The sequence below is a fragment of the Mesoplodon mirus genome (genome assembly GCF_964341445.2).
Source record: "Mesoplodon mirus genome assembly, chromosome: 11".
NCBI lineage: Eukaryota > Metazoa > Chordata > Mammalia > Artiodactyla > Ziphiidae > Mesoplodon > Mesoplodon mirus.
The window spans coordinates 45,344,022-45,367,694 of NC_138987.1; the positions used below are offsets into that span (position 1 = coordinate 45,344,022).

At 51.3% G+C, this 23,673-nt stretch overlaps 1 protein-coding gene across 1 annotated transcript in view; it reads right to left on the bottom strand.

Moving 5' to 3' along the window:
- Positions 1–23,673, bottom strand: part of TTLL8 (tubulin tyrosine ligase like 8) — a gene marked incomplete at its 3' end in the record, with an annotated part of 48,316 nt that overhangs the window by 3,264 nt on the left and 21,379 nt on the right. The window contains 5 exon segments of the mRNA XM_082635304.1: positions 13,422–13,484; positions 13,487–13,916; positions 14,388–14,823; positions 16,780–17,023; positions 19,007–19,155. Of these exon segments, the coding sequence (XP_082491430.1) occupies positions 13,422–13,484; positions 13,487–13,916; positions 14,388–14,823; positions 16,780–17,023; positions 19,007–19,155 (1,322 nt within the window).

Below are 23,673 nucleotides of genomic sequence, written 5' to 3' on the forward strand. Positions count from 1 at the left end.
GAGCCCAGGAGTAGGGCCTTCCCCAGGGCCTGGGGCCAGCCTGACCCACAGGACATGCCAGGGCCTGCGTGGCATATGAGGGTGTGGGAGACCAGAGGCCTGGGCACAGGGTGGGGAGGCCAAATCTTCAGGGGTGAGCAGGCACAGTGGCCAAGGGGGCAGCTCTGCCGGCAGTGCTTTGCCCACCAATGCACCCCAGGCCTAAACAGGCCTAGTGTAGGGCGGGACGGGACAGAGCCCTGGGCCCGCTCCAAGCTGAGGAAGGGCCAGGCCCCTGCGGCAGAGGGGCGGCATGAGGCAGGCAGGAGGGGCTGAGCCATCCATTTAGGGGTTGGAATGAGGAGCTGAGAAGCAGGAGAGCCATGCATCGTGCATCCTGGGGGTGAAGGAGGAGGGGGTGAGGCCTAAGGTGCACCGGGGACGAGGGACATCACCAGAGCGGACAGGGTGTCCGCTCAGGAATTGGTGCTCTGGGATCCAGACCAGCCCTTCTGGGGAAAAACACCAAACCTGAGCATAAAACATGAAAAACATCTTAGAAGCAACACAAAGCTGGCAAAAAGCAAGGAATGATGAGGTCAAGGCTGCGGGGAAGCCCTTCCTTCAGAGGCTTTGCAGACCAGTATCCCTCGAGGCTCGAGTTGCCAAGGCTTTAGGGGTGCGGGGGCAGAAGACCACCCCCAAGAGGGGTGAGAGACACCCCACCACTCAAAGAAGCAGCAAGCCCAAAACACACCCCGGGTGCACGGGTGAGCCCAAAACACACCTTCCCTGCCCCAGGGAGTGCGAGGCGTGTTCCTGGTGCTAAGCAATGTGGGTGGAAACCCAGAGAAACTGGAGTCCCGAGCTAGTGCCAAACAGGTCTGAGTGATGACTTCTTATCTCTGGGCTGCATGCAGGGCAGGGAGGGCACAAAGCATCAACCTATGAATTTAGAGCGATGCGGGCAGCTTTCCTCAGGAGGCGGAAGATGAGGGGCCTGGGGCAAACACCACCCTCTGAGGGGCTCACCTGCGTCCTGGAAGGAGTGCAAAGAATCCCCACAACTAAGGTTTTCCTTTTTTTTTTTAAAATTATTATTTATTTATTTGGTTGCACCGGGTATTAGTTGCGGCAGGCGGGCTCCCTAGTTGTGGCACGCGAACTCTTAGTTGCCACATGCATATGGGATCCAGTTCCCCGACCAGGGATCGAACCCGGGCCCCCCGCATTGGGAGCGTGGAGTCCTATCCACTGTGCCACCAGGGAAGTCCCCCGCAACTAATGTTTTAAAGAAAATGATCCGTCTCTAATAAAATGTGAGAGTGCCGGCCGAAACAGCAGCACAGACACGACCAAAGACTTCAGCTGTTAGAATTATCAGACACAGAATATAAGCTAACTGTGTAATTTCATACAATTTAGAGGTTTTAGGCAAAGGAGAGGAACTATAAAGAATGACCAACTTTATTTAAAAGTAGAGTTTCTAAAAAATGAAACTATAATAACTAAATTTTAACTTTTAATTTTAACTAAAGTTAAAATTTCAATGGATGGGATTCATAGGGTTCTAGACAAATGGGAAGACCGTGCAGATGGCAGCACAGGAAACCAAACACTGAACGGGAGTGACACGGGCTGAGGGGCAGCGAAGGTGTGAGCAACGTCGCACCTGAGCTCCAGAGGCGAAAGGAGAGAGAGGATGGGGTGGATATATATAAAGTGATAGAGGCTGAAAGTTTCTCATAAATGATTAGTGACACGAGTGTGAGAGTGAAGATGTCCAAAGATTCCCAGTGGTGACCACAGTTGATAACCATGCATTGTGTCACTGAAATCTGCTAAGAGTGGATATTAAATGTCCTCACCAGAAAAAGAGAAAAAGATTAAACCCCACCATTTACTAAAGTATCAAAGTTTATTGATAAAAATATATGTATAGGGCTTCCCTGGTGGCGCAGTGGTTGAGAGTCCACCTGCCGACGCAGGGGACACGGGTTCGTGCCCCGGTCCGGGAAGATCCCACATGCCGCGGAGCGGCTGGACCCGTGAGCCATGGTCGCTGAGCCTGTGCGTCCGGAGCCTGTGCTCCGCAACGGGAGAGGCCACAACAGTGAGAGGCCCGCGTACCACAAAAAAAAGAAAAAAAAGAAAAATATATATATATGTATAAAAGTACCAAAAATACATCAAATACATAGGAATACATTTGATGAAAAAACCCATGCTAAAAGTATTGCTTAGAAAAACTAAAGAATACCTAAATAAATGTCAAGATACATCATGCACGTAGATTGGGAGTCTCAGTGTGGTAAGGGCATCAATTCTCCCTGAAATGATCGATAGCTTTGACCCAATCCCCACCAAAATCCCACCAGGCTACCTCTAGAAATCCACAGGCTGATTCTAAAATTTAAATAGAGGACTTCCCTGGTGGTCCAGTAGTTAAGACTCCATGCTTCCAGGGCAGGGGGCATGGGTTCGATCCCTGGTCAGGGAACTAAGATTCCACATGCCACGTGGCGCGGCCAGAACAATAAAATAAAATTAAATAAATAAAATTTAAATGGAAATTCAAAAGACAGAACAGTCCAGGAGATCCTGGGCAGGAAACAGTGTTGGAGAACTTACCTATCGCTTTTCAAAACTTATTTCAAAACTGCACTAATCAAGACTTAATTGTGGTATTGGTATAAGGATAAGCAAACAATCGATGGAACAAAACAGAGAACCAGAATTCATTCTGGAGAGTCTATTTTGACAAAGATGCCAAAGCAACTCAACGGGAGAAGGCAAGTGTTTTCGCTAATGGTGGGGGGCGGTCAGCTGGACGTCCAGATGAAAGCAAACAGACTTGACACCACGTGCAAAACCTAACTCAGGGTGGATCAGAGACCACATGTGAACGTCAAAACCGTAAAGCTTCTAGGAGGAAATATACGGGAACATCTTCATGACCATTGGGGAAGCAAAGTTATTTTAGGCCGGATGCCCAAAGTGCTAGCCACAAAAGGAAAACTGATCAATTGCCCTTTATAAAATATTTCTACTCTTCAAAAGGCATCGCTAAGAAAGTGAAAAGGTAAACCACAGACGGGGAGAAAATATTACCTGTACACATATCTGAGAAACAAATATACAGATTATCTAAAAACCACTACAAATAAATAACAAAAGGACAAACGACCTAATTTTAAAATGGGTAAAAGATTTCAACAGGCACTTCACAGCGAAAGGCATCTGAACGGCCAGTAAATATGAAGCAGGACTAGTCACCAGGGAAACACAAAGTAGAACACACCTACCAGAACGGCTAAAAATACGAAGTTTAGGTTGCCGAGGGGTGGCGGGGATGTGGCTCAGTCAGGACTCCCATGATCTGCTGGGGTGGAGACACCGCAAACACCGTAGAAGGCTGCTGGCAGTTTCTTCTAAAGCAAAATCTAAGCATCCCCCGCGACCTGCAATCCACTCCCCAGTACAAACCCGGGAGAAACGATGCACAGGTCTGCGTGGAGGCTTGCTCTGGAGTGATCGAGCACCTCCATTTGTGACAGTCCCCAGTGGGAAGCAACCCACCCTCCCATCAGCACACTCAAGCCTGGATGCTGCTCGGCGAGGAAAACGTGCACGCAGGTGCCCTCAGCATGGCTGCCCAAGGCCAAAGAGGCCAGACACAGGCGAGCATGTGCCGTGTGGGTCCACGTGTGGCCCGGCAGCCTGGGCTGATTGAAGACAGAGAGTGGTCATCGCATGGCCGGAGGACAGGGTGGGAAGGGGCACGGGAAACTTTCTGTAGAGAAATGTCCCCTCTCTCCATCCGGGTGGTGGTCATGAAGGCAAACACATCGCACCGTATCTGCTGGAGACCTGTCCTTACCATTTGTAAGTTGCGCCTTAAGAACATTGTGTCAAAAGAGATATTATTTACTGTGGCATTAAAAACCACCAAATAGCCAGAAAAAAATCTAATGAAAGATGTGCCAGACCTCTACCCTGAAAAGCCACAAGACACAACCCAGAGAAAATCAAAGACGCCCTAATCAAGTAGAGTAGATCATGATTTTGATTTGAAAGACAATATAAAGAGATGTCAATTCTCCCCTCTGCAGATTCAAGGTGATCCCAATCAAAATCCTGGCAGTTTTTCCTCCCCTCCCTTCTCCCCTCCCTCCCTTCTGTCTGTCTGTCTGTCTGTCTCTTTTTTTCTTTCTCTTGAGGTGGACAGGCTGATCCTGACATATGTATGGAAATACAAAGGGCTGAGAACAGCCTCTGGTGCAGAGTGTACTTCCTGTGCTGCTGGCTGGGCCGGGCCAGGCAACCTGCTCTCACCTGCACATGGTGTAGTGAAGGCTGCAAGCCCTGGCGTGCTGCCCAGCTGTCAAGAGACAAACTCGCCCTGGGCAGCTGCTGGCTCGCGGCTGAGGATCCTGTGGTTCTGGCCTGAACACAGCCGGCAGCCTGGAAGCAAGCGCAGCTAATCCCGCGGGACCCTCAGGGCCACAGCCACGTGAGCATCACGCATTGCTTCACTCCGAGATGAGCGCCACGCGGTCATCTGTGCGTGGTCACCGCAGCACAGACCCACTCAGGCACGCATGGGGGTCCCTGAAACTGAGAGAGACCCTAATAGGCAGCGTTGGCTTGGGAAGCAGTTGGTGGGGGGCGAAGAGCGGCCACAGGAGGTTGACCCTCTCGCCCTCTCCCACGGGCACCAAGACCGAGGCAAACGTCAACCACAGCGACACCGCACACGGCAGGGAGACTGGCTGGAGGGTCACACATGCCCAGTGTGGCACAGCCAGGTGCCTTCCTGGAGGGACCCTCGAAAGCCGGTGTGCGCCCTGAGTGGACCCGGACATCATCTGGAGTGGCTTCGGGAGTAACCTTGGCTCCTATGAGCAGGAAGCACCTAAGCCAGGCCTAGTCACCTCCCTGGACCCGCATGGGCCCCAGGAGAGGACAGCCCCGGACCAGCGGTGTTCCTGTCCCTCCCTGTGACTGGCCGGGTGTGGGGACATTAGGATCTGAGTGTGGGAAGGTGGCCCTCCAGGAGGAGATGGAGAAACACTGAGCCCGCAGAGCCTCGACGTGGACCAGGTTCTCATCTCAATCCAGCAACAGACAAAATCGAGACGCTTACAGGAAGAAAGGCCTCCAGGGGCTCAGCCTCTGACCAGGCAGCCGGCGGCTGCCTTGCCCTCTGCCAGGCGCTCGGAAGGGGCTGACAGTTGCCCTCGGCTGGACAGGAGGCTTCTGGGGAGGCTGTGGGTCTGGTCCCAGAGTCCCAGCGCTGGTCGAGAGAAGGACATATCTTGAAGACGAACGTGGGAGTGGATTTTGATGCACAGAGTTGGCAGGACGGAAACACAGTTTTGGGGAGAAGGGTTACGTTAGCAGAAGGACCGCCAGCCTGGGCCAAGAGAGGCAGCGCCCGTGTGTGCTGTGAGGACCTGAGAGCCCCGCTTCCTAAGGCCACAAGCCGCAGAGGAAATGGCCAGCCTCCAAGGGGAACGTGTCCTTCACATTCGCCTTCGTATACGGCCGAGGAGGACGACGAGAAAAGGGTCTCTCGGGGCAGAGCCAAGACTCGCTGAAAATGGATTAAGGAGCATAGTCATGGCACAGAACTTTCCCCCTGGGAAGGGGGCACAGTGTTTGCTGGGGGGATCCAGGGTGCTGTGGATCAGCTACCCTGTGCTGTGTCCATGTGGTGTGCATGCATGTGTGCGTGTGTGTGTGTGTTCATGCATGCGTGAACATGTGTGTGTGTCTGTGCGTGCGTGCTCAAGAACACATGTGCACACAGGTACTTCGTGTTGGGAGAGACAGCCCTTGGTCTCTTGTGCCCTCCTACGTGTCCTTCGAGGTGCGCTCTGTCCATGCAAGGCCCTGACCACCCTTCACTTGGGCCACGTCTCAGGGTGAGGTAATGTCTCCCTCCAGGACAAAGAGCTTCCTGAAAAAGCAGCAAGTGCCCCAAGCTCACTGTTCCCCCACCGTGACATGGGCCCACTGTGCGTGCGTCATCCATCTGGGCCACAGTGCGTCCCAGATCAGCTGGTGCTCACGGTCACCATGAGTGATGAAGTCCTTCATCTCTGACCCAGGAGCCGCGTGTCTTCTGGCAGCATCCATGCAACAGCCTCAGCTAAGCTCACAGCCAACAGCTTGTAAGAAGGGGAAAGCAAACCCAGTCCTGGCAGTTTGGCAGTAAGGATGCCTCTGGGACTTACAGTGCTGAGTCCAGGGCCCCAGAGAACGTGGCTGAGGTCTGTGCCGCTGGTGGACCTGATGACGGTTGTCTTAAACAAACGCATGTGAGACAAATCAAATGGGTTTGGTGCCTATCTCTACTGGACAGGTCAGAGTGGCATGTGAAAACCGGCCAGAGGCTCAGATGATGCAGGACAGATATGCATCACTGGGAGAGAAGGTCTTCCTTGGGTCTCCCGAGCACCCTACATATTTTGTGGGGTGTGCCAAGAATGCAAGACCCTGATCACCCATTTACCTTTCTCAGCATCGTGCTTGCAGTGAGCAGTCCTGGGGGATGAGGTGCTATTTCCCTCCAGGACAAGAGCAGGCTTGCTTACTGCTTGCTACAAAAGTGGTAGACGCCTGAGGTTCAGCGTTCCTTATCTGTGATGCAAACTCAGCATGTGTAGCAGGCATCTGGGCCACAGTGCGTCACCCCACATGGCTTCACAGATGTTCAGAGGCTCTCGCTGCTTCCTGAGATGAGAACGATAAAGTCCTTCGTCTCCAACCCAGGAGTCGCGTGTCTTCTGCCAGCCTCCACGCAACAGCCACAGCTAAGCTCACAGCTCGTAAGGAAGGGAAAGCAAATCCCAGACTTGGCAACTGGTTTTTCTGGTTCACAGTTGTCCAGGTGAAGAAGAATGATGGAGAATCTCAAGATCCCAGACTCAGAGTCTGGTTCTATGACTGCGGAGACTTTTGGCGGGGGGGGGGGAGGGGGGCGGGGAGGGCGGCGGTGAGCATAGTTTGTTTGCAGAAGGTAGGTGAATGCCAGTGACCCGGAGATTAGACTGTTGTATATTTGATTATCGTTCAGAACATACTCACTCCGCTCCTCCTACCCCACTGAGGAGTATCTGTCGTCGCCCACCAACTTGAGTTTGGGCAGATGTGATGGGAGTAGAAGCTTTCAGATGCCTGCACCGTTTACTTGCCCTCTCATGCTGATACCACCTGCCTTGTGAAGATGATGCCTGGGGAACCACTGGCCCCAGAAGGGGAGACACGTGAGGTGGATCTCAGCCCAACCTGCAGCCTGGAGCCTGGCTCAGCCTTCCTGGTAGAACCCAACATTGCTACAGCTGACCTGAAGATGTGTGAGAAACAGAGGCTTGATGAATAAGTACCTCTGAGGTTGGGGAGGGGTTGTCTTTGTTATGCAGCATTACTGCTGCAAAAACCTGACTTAATAAAGACAGGAACATAGAAAATTGGGAGTGCAGAGTCCAAAACCAGAAAAACATACCTAGTCACCTGTCTTGCAACAATGGTACAACGCAGCGAAGAGGATGTAGTGTCTTCAATGCACTACGCTGCATCAGCTGAACGTCTGTACAAAAATTGTGCATCTTAACTCCTACATCACACTACACCCAGAAACAGTTCCAGATGGAACATAGCTCTAAATGTGAAAGGTGAAACCATAAAACTTTAAGAAGAAAAGAGAAGTCACTATTTTTATGACTCTGGGGTAGGCAAAGATTTCACAAGCAGAAAACATAAATGCTAATCATAAAAGAGAAATTGATATTGGCATATACTGAAATAAATAATGTATGTGCACCAAAAGATACTATTCAGAGAGTAAAAAGCAAACCATAGAATGAGAGAAGTTATCTTTAATATATATACCCACCAAAGGACTTGTATCCAGAATATATAAGGAACTCCTACAAGTTGACAGGAATAGGAAACAGAAAAACGTGCCCAAATACAGAAAAAAGGTACCTTGCAAGAGTATGTTGAAATGGACTGTTGATATGAAAAGGTGCTGAATTTCTTCAGTCATCAGATAAATGCAAATTGAAACTGTCATATGAACCCACTGCACATCTACTAGAATGGCTAAAATAAAAGGACAGAGAATATCTAGTGTTGGTAAGAGTGTGCAGTAACTGGAAGACTCATACACTGTGGTGGAATTTACACTGGCACAGTCACTCTGGGAAATTCCTTGGGAGTGTCTACCAAAGCTGAATGCATGACCCAGCAACTCTATTCCTACAGAAAGATGTATACATGTTCACCAAATTCAGGAGTGCTCACAACAGCACTATTTGTAATAGTCTGAACTAGAAACAATGTAAATGTCTATACAGAGTAGTATGTAAATAAACTGTGCTTGAGAACCAATTTTAACTACATGCAAGAAACCACATCCAGACATATATCAAACTCAACATCAAACCAACTTAGGTTGGTTTAACATTCAAAAATTGATTGATGTTAAGTGCTACAGGCAACTTCTTAGAAAAAGAAAAACCTATTGATGTTATTTATCACTTTAATAGTATAAAGAAGAAAAAACTTAAGATAGTCTCATAGATGCAAAAAAATTGTTGAGAAAATTCACTACACGTTTGTAATAAAAATTCTTGGTAAGGATTAGAAAGAAACTACTTTAACATGCTAGAGTATCTATACATTTATATGTATATATCATATTTATAGTTTTATTAAGACCTACAGAAAATGTCATTATAAATGAGAAAATGTTAGAAACATTCTCTTTAAAATCAGGAATTCAACAGTGGCGCCCAAAATTGTGTAGGAGGTTCTAGCCAGTACAATAAGACAAGACAATAGGGGCAAGAAGGTTGGAGTGGAACATATAAAGCAATTTACACAGGATATAATTATTTACATAGAAACTCAAAAGAAGATACATACACATTTTTAGGAATAATGGGAGAGTTTAGAAATGTGGCAGATAGAAAATTAATATATAGAAGTCAGTTTCATTCTATATGCCAGCAGCAAACAATGAGAAAATTTATATAGAGAGGTGACAACATGTGCAGTAGTATCTGAATATCAAGTAAGAAAAATAAATATAATAAAAGATGTCTATGATCTCTGATGGGAAAATTCTAAAATTTAAAGTAGATCTAAGTAAATGGAGAGATGTCATGTTCATGGGTAGAAAGATATGACTTCATTAATTTATCCATTTCCCCCAAATTGATCCATGGAGTCAATGCAAATCCAAACAAAATATCAATAGGATTTTTTTTGTTGAACTTGATAAAACAATTATGACATTTATATAGAAAAGAATGAGGTCAGGAAGGACCAAGACCCTTATGAAGATGAGCAGAGAGAGGCAACTTGCCCTACCAGATACAATAGGCAGTGTGGCACTGGTGCAGGGGGGCAAACTCACCAGTGGAACAGAATAGAGACTCCAGAAATAGACCCACACATACACACAGGTGGGATACCAGTTCACAGGGGAATAGAAATAAATTTTTCAAAACATAACTGAAAAATTTTTCTACATGAACAAAAATAAAATTCGATTCTTAACTCACACCATATACAAAAGTCATCTCCAAATGGATTAGGACTTTTATGTCAAAAACAAAATTTAAAACTCTTTTTAAAAAAAATAAATTTATTTATTTTATTTATTTGTTTTTGGCTGCGTTGGGTCTTCATTGCTGCGCACGGGCTTTCTCTAGTTGCGGCGAGCGGGGGCTACTCTTTGTTGCGGTGCGTGGGCTTCTCATTGTGGTGGCTTCTCTTGTTGCAGAGCACAGGCTCTAGGCATGTGGGCTTCAGGAGTTGTGGCACATGGGCTCAGTAGTTGTAGCTCGCAGGCTCTAGAGTGCAGGCTCAGTCGCTGTGGCGCACGGGGCCATGTGGGATCTTCCTGGACCAGGGCTCGAACCTGTGTCCCCTACATTGCCAGGCGGATTCTTAACCACTGTGCCACCAAGGAAGCCCCAAAATGTAAAACTCTTAGTAGTAAATGAAGGTAAACAATCTTTTAAACCTCAGGGTAAAGAAAAATTTCTTAAGACAAAATAGCACTGACTAAAAGAAAAAGATTGATCACTTTAGGCACATTAAAAATCAGATTAAAACCTGTGTGCAAGTTCTAATTACACTACTAAAATGATCCAAATAAAAGTAGGCCATGCAAGGACAAACAATGAAACTATGTCATGAACCAAGAATTATGATTAATCAGAATGTATGCACCTGAGATCCAATGGGATGAGAAAAATGAATGAGTAAACAAGGTCCTAGACAGTCAAAAAAGTAAGAAAAAGATATGAAAGTTATAATGATTGCAAGGAAAGGAAAACAAATTAGTTGATATAACTGTATGTGAAAAACTAAAAGAATCTTCAAATACATTAATGAATTGATAGAAATGATAGCCAGATGGATTTTTTAAAGAATTCATTCATAGGGCTTCCCTGGTGGCACAGTGGTTAAGAATCCACCTGCCAATGCAGGGGACAGAGGTTCGAGCCTTGGCCCGGGAAGATCCCACATGCCGCGAAGCAACTAAGCCCTTGCGCCACAACTATTGAGCCTGCGCTCTGGAACCCGTGAGCCACAACTACTGGGCCCGCGTGCCACAACTACTGAAGCCCATGTGCCTAGAGCCCGTGCTCTGCAACAAGAGAAGCCACGACAATGAGAAGTCTGCGCACCAAAACAAAGAGTAGCCCCTGCTCGCCACAACTAGAGAAAGCCTGTGCACAGCAACGAAGACCCAACGCAGCCAAAAATAAAATAATAAATTAATTAATTTAAAAAAATTATCCATTCATAAAAATCAATTCCCTTTCTATGAACCAGCCACAATTTGTAGGAAAAAAATGTTTAATTCGATACTATTTACAACAGAATAAAAAATATATGTCTAAATCCAACAAAAAAAAGTGCAAGACCATTACAAAGAAAATTCTAGGAGTTTACTGAAAGATCTTAAAGGATTTATTTATGGAGAGATATACCATGTTCACATATTCTAAGGCTCAATAATGTAAAGAAGTCAGTTCTCCCCAAACTGATGAATTTAATAGCAATAAAAAAATTTTAATTTTAATAAAAAATTATGTTGGTGAATCTTGACAACCTAATTCTGTAACCTGTATGGAGGTGTAGGGGGGTCAAGAACAGCTGAGTCATTTTCAAGGAAGAAAAACAAGCTTATAGGACTTGTCTGACTAGCATAAAGACATACTACAAAGCTGTAGTAATGAAGACCTTGTGGCACTGGCCCAGGGCAGACAAACAAAACGGTGGAGCTCACCAGAAGGTCCAGAGGTGCCAACATGCAACAGTGCCAGCCTGCAGGTGAGCAGGGGAGGGGCTGTTGGGCTCCCATGTCTCACACCACGTGCCAAGTCAGCTCCAGGAACATTCAAGGCTGGAATGCATGAGCCACAGCAATGCTCCTAGAAGAAGAGGGCTTCACGACCTCAGGGTAAGGCCACAAGCCATAAAAATCACCAACTGTCAAGGGAAAGCTTGACCTGTTGGAGTTTATTAAAATTAAGGTGGCTTTACATCCAAAGACACCATATAGGTGTGAAAAGACAGATCACAAAGTGGGAGACAGTGTTTGCCACACAAATCAACTGATAAAGGAGGAGAATCCAGAAGAGATGGCTGTCACCCCTACAAATCAGCAAAAAAGATGTGCAATTCTAAGGATGATCAGACAAAAGATGCGCTTTTCAGGACAGGAGACCTAATTGGCCAACGCATGTCTGAAAATAAGCCATTTTATTAGTAAATAGGAAAATGCAAACGAGTCCCATCACTCCCTCCAGAGGCAAACAAGATGCCCTGTCAACACCAAGTATTGGCACAATGGGAGCAATGGCCACAGTATGGCCACGGTGTGACCATGGTCAAAGTGCAGTCCCTCTGGCCACGTCTGCAGTGCCCAGTGCACCAGGTTTAATACCCGCCCCCCCCCCGCCACCGCCAAGTTCATGTCCACTTGGAATCTGTGAATGTGACCTTATTTGCAGATGTAATCAAGGTAAGGTGAGGTCATACTAGAGGAGGGTGGGACCCAATCCAACAACGGGTGTCCTTTTAAGAGGGAAATTTGGACACAGTGACACACTGAGGAACACCGTGTGAAGCAGGGCAGAGATTGGAGTAACTCATCTGTAAGCCAAGGAACACCGAGGACTGCCAGAGGCTGCCAGAAGCTGGAAGAGACAGGAAGTTTCTTCCCTACAGGCTCTGAGAGCTCGGCCCTGCCAACACCTTGGTTTTGGACTTCTGGCCTTCAGAAAAAATGTCTGTGGTTTAAGCCACCAAGTTTGCAGTACTTTGTTACAGTAGCTAATACACCTACTTAGGTAGAAGCTGTGTGTGCCCTGTTGACACTCACTCCTAGGAAGATGCCTGGGGAAAGCTGCACAGTGCATTACAGAAAAAACCTGGAAATTGCCCCCATGGAGAGGCAAGTTGCTAAGCAGTAGGGCTGACAGACCTTGGTGCCAGATTGGACATGGGGTGAGGATGGAGGGCCGGACTGGAGGTGGCCTCCAAGGGCCCTGCCAGCTCTGAAAGCACACGTTCATCGTGCCCAGAGCTGGCAACTCTGGGGGGCGGTCCACACACGTGCTGATGCAACAGACATGTACTGAGCAACTGCTATGTGCCAGGCATGGCCCCAGGTGCAGGGGTGCACCAAGAGCCCTGCCCCTGAGAGCTTACAGTCCATGGGGACACAGATAGACAGGCAAAGAGGCTGTTAGTGCCAGGGAGAAAGAGAGACAGACAGACACACACACTGAGAACGGGGCGGGGGGGTGGTGGGCACAGCAGGTGCAGGTGTTCTGGTGAGTTCAGGGAGACAGGTGGGGGCGTGGTCCTGGCTGGTGTCACTCTCTTGGCCACTGCTGGGTGCCAGACCGTTGGAAACGGCACTGGGGTGCAGACACAGCGGGCTACCCCTAGAGACGCGGGGCTGCTCCATACCTGTCTACCTGTGCTCGGAGGCCAAGCCCAGGCCAGGCTCCCGGGCCATATGTGGCCCACTCCATCAGAAGCTTCAGAAAACAGCGCGAGGGCCCAGTGATTGCGGGCCCCCTCCTGTCTGCGGCACTTGGCGCCTATGCAAATCTCAAACTCAATGCCCCATTGGCGCCACACCCCACAGGGGAGAGAGACGAAGGCTGTTACCCACCTGGTCCTGTGCAGGGGACCCGGTGCTCAGCAGGTCCCGGAACCGCTGCTGCAGGACCCCCATTATCCCGACAACTGGCTGGGACCAGGATGGGGCCAGGGCGCCCTGAACCCTGCTCTGAGCTCAGGCCGGTGCCTGGACCAGAGGCCCCGCCCTGCCCTAGAGGATGCAGAGCAGGTAGCCCCAGGCAGACCCGGGGCTCAGATGGACACAAGCATGGCGCTGTTACCTGATGGTCTGGGCGGCTGAAACTGAGCACTCGACACTGTCTTCACGCTCGGAAGAAGGGACGCAGTGGGTGCACATTTAATAAGTTTGGATCCAAGTGTTTGTCTGATACGGCCTTGGCGAGAGCAGAGCTCAGGGCCTTATTGTCTAGGTGCTGAAAGGTACGGGTGGGGGACTCTGTCTTCCCACCAGACTCCCTGTGGCCGCACTTTACTTTAGCACTTCTCTCCGTCAGCCTCTTCAAGGGCACAGGCAAGGTGCAAGGAAGTATCTTTTCACCTTTCGGTTTCAAGTCTTGCTGGAGAGCCATTCGTGGTGGTCCCGGAGCCAGGTCTGGCATGGCCGAGGGGCACCTCTCTCTTCGTGGTTGAATGTCCAAGAGTGGAGATGCAAAGTCAAAGCTGGAGATGGGCGGCATCTGCTTCTTGGCTTTCCCCACCCCCACCCCTTCCATGAAGAGGTCGGACCCCGGGAAGGGGGGCAGCTCCACTGCAGGCTGGGGAGGGAAGGATGAGGTGAGGGGTGCTGGCTGGCCCTTTCCTGGCCTGCCGGTCAGGTGTAAGGCCTCAGGGAGAAGCCCCGGCCACACTTCCCGATGGCTGGGCTGCCCACTGGGTCCCCCCTCCAGGGGGGCCAGGCTGCAGGGTTTTGCAGCCTGGCCTGCAGGAGGGCTCCTTGGGGGACCAGGCCCCTGGAAAGACCCCTGAAGGAAGGCTGGATCTTCACCCCAGGAGGACGGAGGACACTGCAGGTCAGAAAAGGAACAGCCTAGAGGGGCCTGGAGGCCACGGACATCCCGCCAGCCCAGCCAGAGGGCCCCCTGCCAGGTGGCCACAGAGTTGGGGTTGGCTGGAGAGGAGAGATTGGAAAGCTGGATGGCAAAGGCCAGCTGGGTGAGACCCCCCGGGGCGTGGGGAGGGGCCACCCCGAGGTGGCTGGCAGGAGAGGGACATCCCGCCCCCCTCACCTGTCTCCACAGCAGCTCGAAGTTGCCGACGTCGCAGTTTACGTCGACCTTGCGGTCCACCACCACCTTGATGGTGTCCTCCTGCACCTGCGCGCAGAGCTGGGCCGTGACCGGCGTGGACGCGTGCATGGTGGGGCTAGAGTTGATCTCGATCAGCCAGGGCTTGAAGTCGCACCCGAGGATGAAGTCGGCACCGTACAGCTCGAAGCTGTTCTTCCGCGGGTCTACGTGGTCCTGGGCCACCTTCATGGTGTTGGTGATGGCCCTCTTCATGGACGGGTAGATGACGCTGCCCCACACGGCCCCGCGGCCCCTCTTCTGCAGGTACTCCTGGAACTGGGTGCTGGTCCACATGTTGTGACCCGGCAGCAGGGGGCTCCGGTCCTTGTCGTTCTTCAGGTGCTTCTGGATGGAGTTGTTGCACAGGTGGATGGCGCTGCGAGGCAAGGCCGCCGTCAGGGTCGGGGGCGGGTGCGCAGGCTTCTCTCCTCCCAGTGGGCGCCCCAGGACCCCACACTGAGGCCCCGCCCAAACCCCGCCCCAAGGCTCCGCCCCCAAGCCCCTGCCCCCGTGGGCCCTGACCCAGGCGCACCGCCGCTGCAGGAGGGGTTCTGACGGGTTCCCTATCCTCCTAGGCAACCTCAGGACAGCCCTCCCATCGGGCCTGCCCCACCATGGGGTGCTATGGGGAGGGCAGGGCAGAAGCCAGCCAGCCCGGGGCCACCAACTAGGGGCCTCCAGCAAGTACCACCCTCTGAGCCTGTTTCCCCACTTGTCCCTGGAGGAGAGTCAGAGCCCCCCAAGGCTGGAAGGATTTGCTAACTGAAATTTTCAGTTAATTCGTTTATACTCTGGCATTGTTCTAAACAGGATTTAAATTGAATAGCATCTACTAGGAGATTATAAAATACATGGGTCCTGTTCAAAGTCATTTTCATTTAAACGTGTCCTTGGGCCTGGGGATTTGCCATCTTGTTCTGGGTGGTGAGACCGCCCCTGTGACCAAGAGGGAGCTGTACTCCCGTAAGACAGTTACAAGAAACAAGACACAGGCATACAGAAGGGTTTTGGGAGCTGAAAACAGTGCTGTTTGGCAGCTGACACAGTTCAGAAACAATTTCAGAGAATCTCCTGTCAGCCTGGGTAGAGGGTTATGGTCCCGGATGGAGAAATGGCTCAGAGAGGGTAAGAGACCTGCCAGGCACACAGCTCACAGCTTGGCAGGGCCGGGCAGGCTGGAAGGGGCTCCAGGGGCTTCTCACTGCCCAGTCAGCCCAGGACCCCTCCTCCAGGCCCTCCCGGCCTGGTGGGAACAAAGCTCCTTGAGCTGCCGGCCAGGACCACTTGTCCCAGCTGCCTGCTCCTGCCAGGTATGACCCCAGGTGTGGTCACAGCCCCCAGCTTGAGCACAGTGAACCCCCTCAAGGTCTCTGTTAAGCAAACTTCAGTCCTCGTGATACAGACGGGCTCCCCTGTAGCCCCCGCCAAGATGCCTAGACACCCAGCTGGGCACCCCACGTGTGGTCACAAAGCAGAGCCACGGAGGCCCGCCATTTGGAAAGAGAGGTGGCAGCTATTCTCTCAGGAGAATGGCACGTTCCCAAGACTTCGCTAGTGGGCTCTTGTCCTGACACCCACCCGGCCTGCCCGCTCTGGGACCCTAGTGGGGCTGGGTTCACCCACCCCAGGGCACCCACTCCTGCAGGTCTGAGCTGCTGCCCGGCACCCCCTGCACCCTGTATCGGGTACTGCTCGCATCGTCTTCACCCCTCCTAACCCCGCATGGCTGGGGTCATCCTCAGAGGACCCCTCAGGCCACCCTCACGTCCCACACGCTGCCTCGTCAGGGAGCCGCCCCCCACCTCCCCAGACACTCCAGCAGCTTCCCCACCTGCAGGATCCCCACACAGGGCTCTGGGGGCTCACAAAGCAAAGGCCCTGCAGGGTCTACTGCAGGATTTGAGGGGCTGGTCCCCAGGAGCCACCCAAAGGAGCTCTACCTGTCCCCTCCCTCCACAGGCTGAGGGGACCGAGAGAGCAAGCAGAGCTGCACCCCGAGCCCGGCCCGTGTGGTCAGCAGAGGGGCACGGCTGGCCGCTCAGCCTTCCCAGCGGAGGGGCAGCGGCACCCACTGCAGAGGGTGCCTGCTGCCCACGAGCACATGGCAGTCGGTGCTTTTAGGATTTTCTGGAGAAGGTGCACACCCCATGGGGGCGCAAGGCACTGGCTCTGATGGGCAGGGGGCCCGGGCCCGCCCCTTGCAGAGAGAGGTTGAGTAGCCTCCCCAGGCCCGAGCACGGCACAGTACCCCACCGGGCACACGAGACCTGTCTCGCACTCCAGGTGCTGGTGGGAGCCCACCCTCGATGGCACCTCGCTGACCCCCACTGACCTGTCCAGATTGTCCAGGGAGAAACGCTGCGTCGAAAAGCGCAGGTAGCTCTCCTTGTAGAACCAGATGGTCAGCGGGTTCCAGTCAGTGACCAGGAACCACTGCCGGATGTCAAACTTGGTGTCGTAGGTGAGCAGGGGCATCTCGATGTACTTCTGCACCACCCACATGTTGCCCTTGGCGGGGGGCGGGTCTGTGGCCGCCAGCTCCAGGATCTCCTCCACGTGGTTCAGGCACACTATGTCTGCAAGAGGCCACCGCTCAGCCCCCAGCCCCAGAACAACGCCTGCGGTCCTGCGCTGGGGGCTGCGCGGGAAAAGCTCTGCCCTTGGGGTAGAGGCCACAGCCAGGGCAGCCCTCCAGGCTCGCCCACCACAAGGCCAACCCCGGGGCTTCAGAGAGGACTGAGAACAGGGAAGGTCGGGGATGGGGACAGAGGCCCCGTGAAGAGGCAGCCAGCGAGCTGAGCCCTGGCCCGGGTGTGGGGGGAGCAGGGAAGCAGGGTGGGCTCTGCAGCTTCAGAAAACCAGCAGGCGGGGTGATGGGCTGCTCCATGGGCTCCAAGGGCCGGCGAGGCCTCACACCCAGGGCGACTGGACAAGTGGGGGTGAACAGGGCGGGGTTGGGGTGCACGACTCTTCCCCCACGTCTCCACCCCTCCACTTTGCAGGAGGGTTTGTATGACCCAAAGTTAAGCCGTGTGACTGGTGGTGACCAGTGACATCTGAGCCAAAGTGATGTGCATTTCCCTGGGCTGCAGCATTTAATGTCACCGACAGACCCCCTCCCCAGCCCTCTCTTTCTCTGCCGTGACACCCTGGAAGCCTGAACTGTGTCACAAGATGGTGGGGGGACTCGCCATCCTCCCTGCCAACCTGCTATGGACAAGCGTGAGGAGAGGCCGAGACGCGGGGCGGTCTGGCTCTCCTGGCCGGCACGGGGGGGGGCGGGGTGCCACTTGCGAGGCCCGGGGGCAGTGACAGCACGGGGCACGAGGGAGCTTTCCTCACAAAACACAGGACTCCGCTCTTCAGTTACAGCAAGTGGAGACCTTGCCGTCTTGAGACCAAAGTCCAGGACGAAGCTGCACACCCCTGGGCCAAGAGTAGACGGGGGCACTGGGTTGGGGGTCAGGCGGTGGAAGCATAGCCAGTGACCAGGCACAATGGCGTGCACTCGGTTTTGAACAGGTGGGTTTGAGGTGTCTGTGGAGCGTCCCCGGGGATGCAGTGTCGGCAGTGGGTGGAAGGTCTGGGCTCACGAAAGAGCCCGGAGGGGGAAACTGGCCCGGCCCAGGAGGGTGCTTGCTGAGAGCAGGCAGAAGCTCAGGAAAGAGAATGTTTCAGGACATCCTGAATGCAGGATATTCAGGAATGCAGGAATGTCACAAATTAAAGCTTTTTTAAAAATCACATAAAAAGTAACCACTTATGAATTTACCGCAACAATAAAACCCCTCAAATAACTCAAGGGGCAAATAGAATATGCAAACAAAGGGTAAGGTCTATTTAGATACTCAGGAAAAAGAGAACATCATATAACATAAAGAAGAGGATGCAGGGAAGGCTGTATTCGGAGGACATTTCCATAGCCTGAAAGCTTCTACTGCTGCACAAGGATGTTTGGGAAGAAATAAGCTTAGCATTTAAGTCAGCACCAAGAGGGAACGATCCCTCACATGAAAAGTGAAAAAATGCAACCAAAAGTTGGTTCTTCGGAAACACCCATAAGATTGGAAGATCACCTTGAAATCCTGTTTTTAAATGAAGAACCCACAGTATTCACCATTAGAAATAAATGAGAGGGCACGGTCATAGCCGTGACGCAAGGAGAAGTAGAAAACCTGAGCTGGGGTCACCAGGATCAGAGCTCACAGGGCACTCAGGATGTGCCTTCAAGAGGCCAGTGCTTCCGGGGGTTTTATAACCACCCTGGGCCCAGGCCCCCACTGCTGCTGGATGCGGAGTCCTCACTCCATTGCAGCAGCTGGTGAGCGAGCAAATACGAAAAAGAAAACTACAGACAGTCTAACTGAGGACCAGAGATGGAACTTCCTAATTAATCCTAATTACTTAGCAAAACTTGGAACAGCAGCCATGAAGACCAGGGTCACTGGCACGCCCGCTCCCTGGGACCCGCGAGTCCTGAGCCCCGCAGGAAGCCTGGCACCCAGGCCCCCCGCCGCCACGGCTGGCTGTCCCCGCAGGGCGCCCAGCTCGGGACTCACCTCGGCCCCGGGACTTGGCCGCGGGCTTTACGATCCAGATGTTCCGAAGCCCATCAATCTCCGTCTGAGGGTTCACAGAGGTGATTTTTTTCAGCAGAGCTTGGCACTGCGAAAAGTAATTTCTTGGATTGGAGATGAACGCCTCGCCGCTACAAAGCAAGATCCAGAAAGCCCGTGAGACTCTGAGGACGGTGCCCAGGTGCCAGCAAGTGGCCGCCCGAGGAAAGGGCGAGGGGCAGGCTCAGAACATCCTCCTGCCCGCCCGACGGGCTCCCCGGGAACGTGGCCTGTAGGGTCGTGGGGACCCCCGATTTGAGGACAGCCCGGGGCGCTGTGCCTGGGCCCAGAAAAGGTGCCGGGAGATGAAGGCCAGGGTCCTTGTGCCGGACCCACGTCAAGGTGGCCCTTGCAGGCCCGTGTGGGAAAGCTGAGCTGCCCACGCCAGCAGCACCCAGGGTCCTGCAGCTGACTCAGGCTGGATGCCAGCTTAGTGTCCCGTGGGCTTGACTGCCAGATTGGCTGGTGGCCACATGGTCACGGCAGCCATGGGGCTGCCCCAGGAACCCACCATAACTTAAGGGAATAAGGCAGGCAAACGGCATAGCTGTCTGCGTGGGTTCAGAGCTTGGCTGCTGGTGCGTCCCTGAAGCCTGGGACCAGGAGACCCACCCCGGCCCGGGCCGCATCGCAACCCCACGCGAGGGTGGACTGCAGCAGAGGACACTGCGCTGGGCTCCGAGGCCACCTGCCGCCACCTGCAGGGATGGCCCTGGCATGGGGAAAAAGCTTTCTGGGACACGGCGTCTGTGCACAATGTTGTGCCCACCCTGCTGGGAAGGGGGGGCAACAGGGAGGGAGAAGCGATGAGTGGGGTCCCCGATGGTGGGGGAGAGGCCCCCACACCGAGGAGCAGAGTTTGGGGCGTGAGAAAGCAGGAGCCCCCTTTGGTGCAGGGAACGTGGGCAACGGGTCAGACGGGGCCTCGCCCCCTGGCTCTTACAGGACACACAGAAGGGGAGCCCCAGGAGCCCCCTGGCCCACCTTGGTGGTGCACACGCTCTACCTGACCCCAGGGAGAAGACAGGACCTGGCAGAAGCAGGTGTGAGTCCCGAGCTGTCTGTAACCCTCCCGTCCAGCAGCAGAGACCAGCCCAGATGCCGTGAGAAATGAGGCAGGTCCCCGAGAGCCCAGCCTGATGGCCAGGGGCAGAGCTGCCCAGGAGACCAGCAAACGCAATGTCGACGTGGGCTCAGGAAGAAGACAGGGGTTGATCTTCCCTCAGGGAAGGGTCCCCCCTCTCTCCCCAGGGCATCCAAGCCCTGGGGCTAGGAACGAGGCCTCAGCCCCTTGCAGCGGCATCCAGGCAGGATGGAGTCCCCTGTGAGTTTGTGCATCACAATAGGAAAACTGTCGCTTCCCCCTGGGGGCAGAGGACTGTCGGGAGGAGGCGGGACCCCAGCCTAAGGTGAAGGTCTGGCCAAGCTCCCCATCCCAGACACCCCCATAATCGCCAGAGAACAAGCACTGTCCCCCCAGATGCTGATGATAAGAAAGAAAGGGACACAGCACCTGCCCTTCTGGTCCTGACGACACGCACACCACACGTGGGGACCCCGGGAGCCTCAACAAGGAAGGAATGGGGACAGACCGAGCTAACCGCCCTCTGGTTCCCTAACGAGCTCCCTAGCTCGGAAGGTGCCACCGCGGCCCTTGCGGGGTCTGCTGCTGCCACCCACTGGTTACACCTGGGACTTCGAGCCAAGGGCACAGCCCTGCTGGGAGAGCTGACCATTCTCGCATGGGGCTCTCGTGCAGGTGCCACCCGGGTCCAGATGCAAACACTTCCAACCCCTCAAAATGTTGCCCTGGAGACCACGTCGGCCAGACCCCTCTGCCTCTGACCTGTTCTCCCCGCCCCTGTGTGGACGCCTCCTGTGGCACTGAACTTCGCACCGGGGGCTCGTTCAGTCAACAGAACGACGTTGAGAGCCACGTGTGGTGTTGCAGGCATCAGCAGCAAGTTCTTCACACTGTTGGTGGTTTCCAGATTATGAATGAAGACCCTCTGCAGATGTGTTTTCATTTCTCTTGGACAAACGCCCCAAGCACGGCAGAGCTGGGTTGTAGGGTATGTAGATGCCTCAATTTATACGAAACGCCTGAGGCTTTTCTAGACAGGCTACACCGATTTCCAGACACCCCCGCACCCCCTTCCCCCGCCCCCGCCCCCGCAGCAGATTTAGGCTCCGGCGCTCCACATCTTGGCTAACCTTTCAGCCGTTCTTGTGGGTGTGCAGTGGCATCTCTGTGGTTTTAATTCACCTTTGAATTATGAATTCAGTGATGCTAAGTGTCTCTTCATGCGCTGATTGGCCATTTGCTGTCTTCTTATGTGACATTTCCAATGGGATTGTTTCTCTTACTGATTTATGGGTGTTCTTTAAAGATCCTAGATCCGAGACCTCTGTTGGATATACGTGTTGTAAATATGTTCCTCCAGTTTGTGGCTTATCTTTTCATTCTCTTTGTAGTGTTTTTTGATAAACAGAGTGCTTAATGTCAATAAAGTACAATTTATCAACTTTTAAATTATGATTAGTGGTCTTAGAGAACTACTTAAGAAATCTTTTTTTTTTTTTTTTGCGGTACGCGGGCCTCTCACTGTTGTGGCCTCTCCCGTTGCGGAGCACAGGCTCCGGACGCGCAGACTCAGCGGCCATGGCTCACGGGTCCAGCTGCTCCGCAGCATGTGGGATCCTCCCGGACCGGGGCACGAACCCCCCTTCATGGATTTTGATGGGGATTACAATGAATCTATAGATTAGTTTGGGAAAAACAAACATCTCTATACCACTGAGTCTTCTAATTCATGAATGTGGTTTTATACACACACACATACACACAACACACACACATACTTATTGGGTCTTTAATGTCTCTGTATAATTTTATAATTTTCAGTTTAGGGTTTTCCTTGTATTTTGTTATATTTTTTCTGGATATTTGTAAGTTTTTTATGTTATTGTAAATTTCATTTTTAAAATTTCATTTTGTGATTGTTATAGTACACAGAAATACAGTGGGCTTTTGTATATTGACCTGGTACCTAGTGACCTTGCTAAACTGACTTAATTATGATACTTTCTTTATGATTGTTAAAATTTTCTATGTGCACAATTAGGTCATCAGTAAGTAAAGAGTTTTATGTCTTCCTTTCTGATTTTATGCCTTTTCTTTCTTTTTCTTGTACTATTAAACTCAACAGATTGTTCAGTCAATACTGACTAGACGTCATGATAGTGGGAATTTTTGTTTCATTCTGATTTCTAGGAGAACACTTTCAGTTCATAACCATTAAGAAATATATTAGCTTTAGGATTTTTATAGATAAACTTTATCAAATTAAGGAGGTTTCTTTCTTTTCCTAGTTTGCTAAAAACAACAACAAAACTTAACATGGACACATTGAATTCCATCAGTGTTTTGCATCTACTGAGATGCTCATACAGTTTTTCTTCTTTATTCTGTAAACATGATGAAATTTACCAATTTACTTTTTTTTCCAAAAATTTTACTGTGGTAAAATACATATAACATTAAATTTACTACCTTAAATATTTTTAAGTGTACAGTTTAGTGGTATTAAGTACACTCACTTTGTGCAAACATCACCACCATCATCTTGTAAACTGAAACTGTGTACCCATTAACTCCTAGCCCCTGGCAACCACCATTCTACTTTCTGTCTCTGTAATTTTGATGGCTCTGAGTACCTCATACGAGTGGAATCATACATTATTTATCTTTTTGTGTCTTGCTTATTTCACACATTATAATGTTCTCAAAGTCCATCCATGTTGTAGCATTTGACAGAACTTCCTTCCTTTTAAGGTTGAAGAATATGCAACTGATCAACTTTTGAATGTTAGACCAATCTTGAGTTCCTGGAACTCAAGACTGGAAATGAAGAAATAAAATTGTTTTCTACAATGACATATACTGCATGTAGAAAATTCTAAGGAACACACACACACACACACACACACACACACACACTGAAAACTATTAGAACTAATAAATGAGTTCAGCAAAAGTCACAGTTACAAGATCAATATACAAAAATCAATTGCATTCCTATATGCTACCAACAAAAATTCTGAAATTAAAATTAAGAAATTAATTCCATTCATAATAGTATTAAAAATAATAAAACATACAGGAATAAATTTAGCAAGAGAAGTATAAATTTTGAACTCTGAAAACTATAAAACATTGTTGATACACACTTTAAAAGTCCTAAACAAGTGGAGAAACATTCTATATCTGTGGATTGGAAGACTCAGTATTATTAAAAACCAGAAAATACAACCCATAGAGACAGAAAAAGATTAGTGGCTGGAAAGGACTGGGGTTGTGAACAAAGAGTGACTGTTTTGCAACTCTGGAGTCTACTAAAGGTGTGCAACCTCTGAGGGAAGCCTTAGACAGTAAATTGAAGTTAATTTTGGTCAATACCAGTTCTTAGCACTGTAGCAGCTCCCCATGTCCCACCCCTGTGGCAGGCAGCTGTGCATGGGTCCTGGAGCAGCTTGCACACAGCTTGCAGGAGCCAGGGCGGGGAAAAAAGAACCCTGTCCTCCAGATATTGGGGATCTGTGCTCTCTCT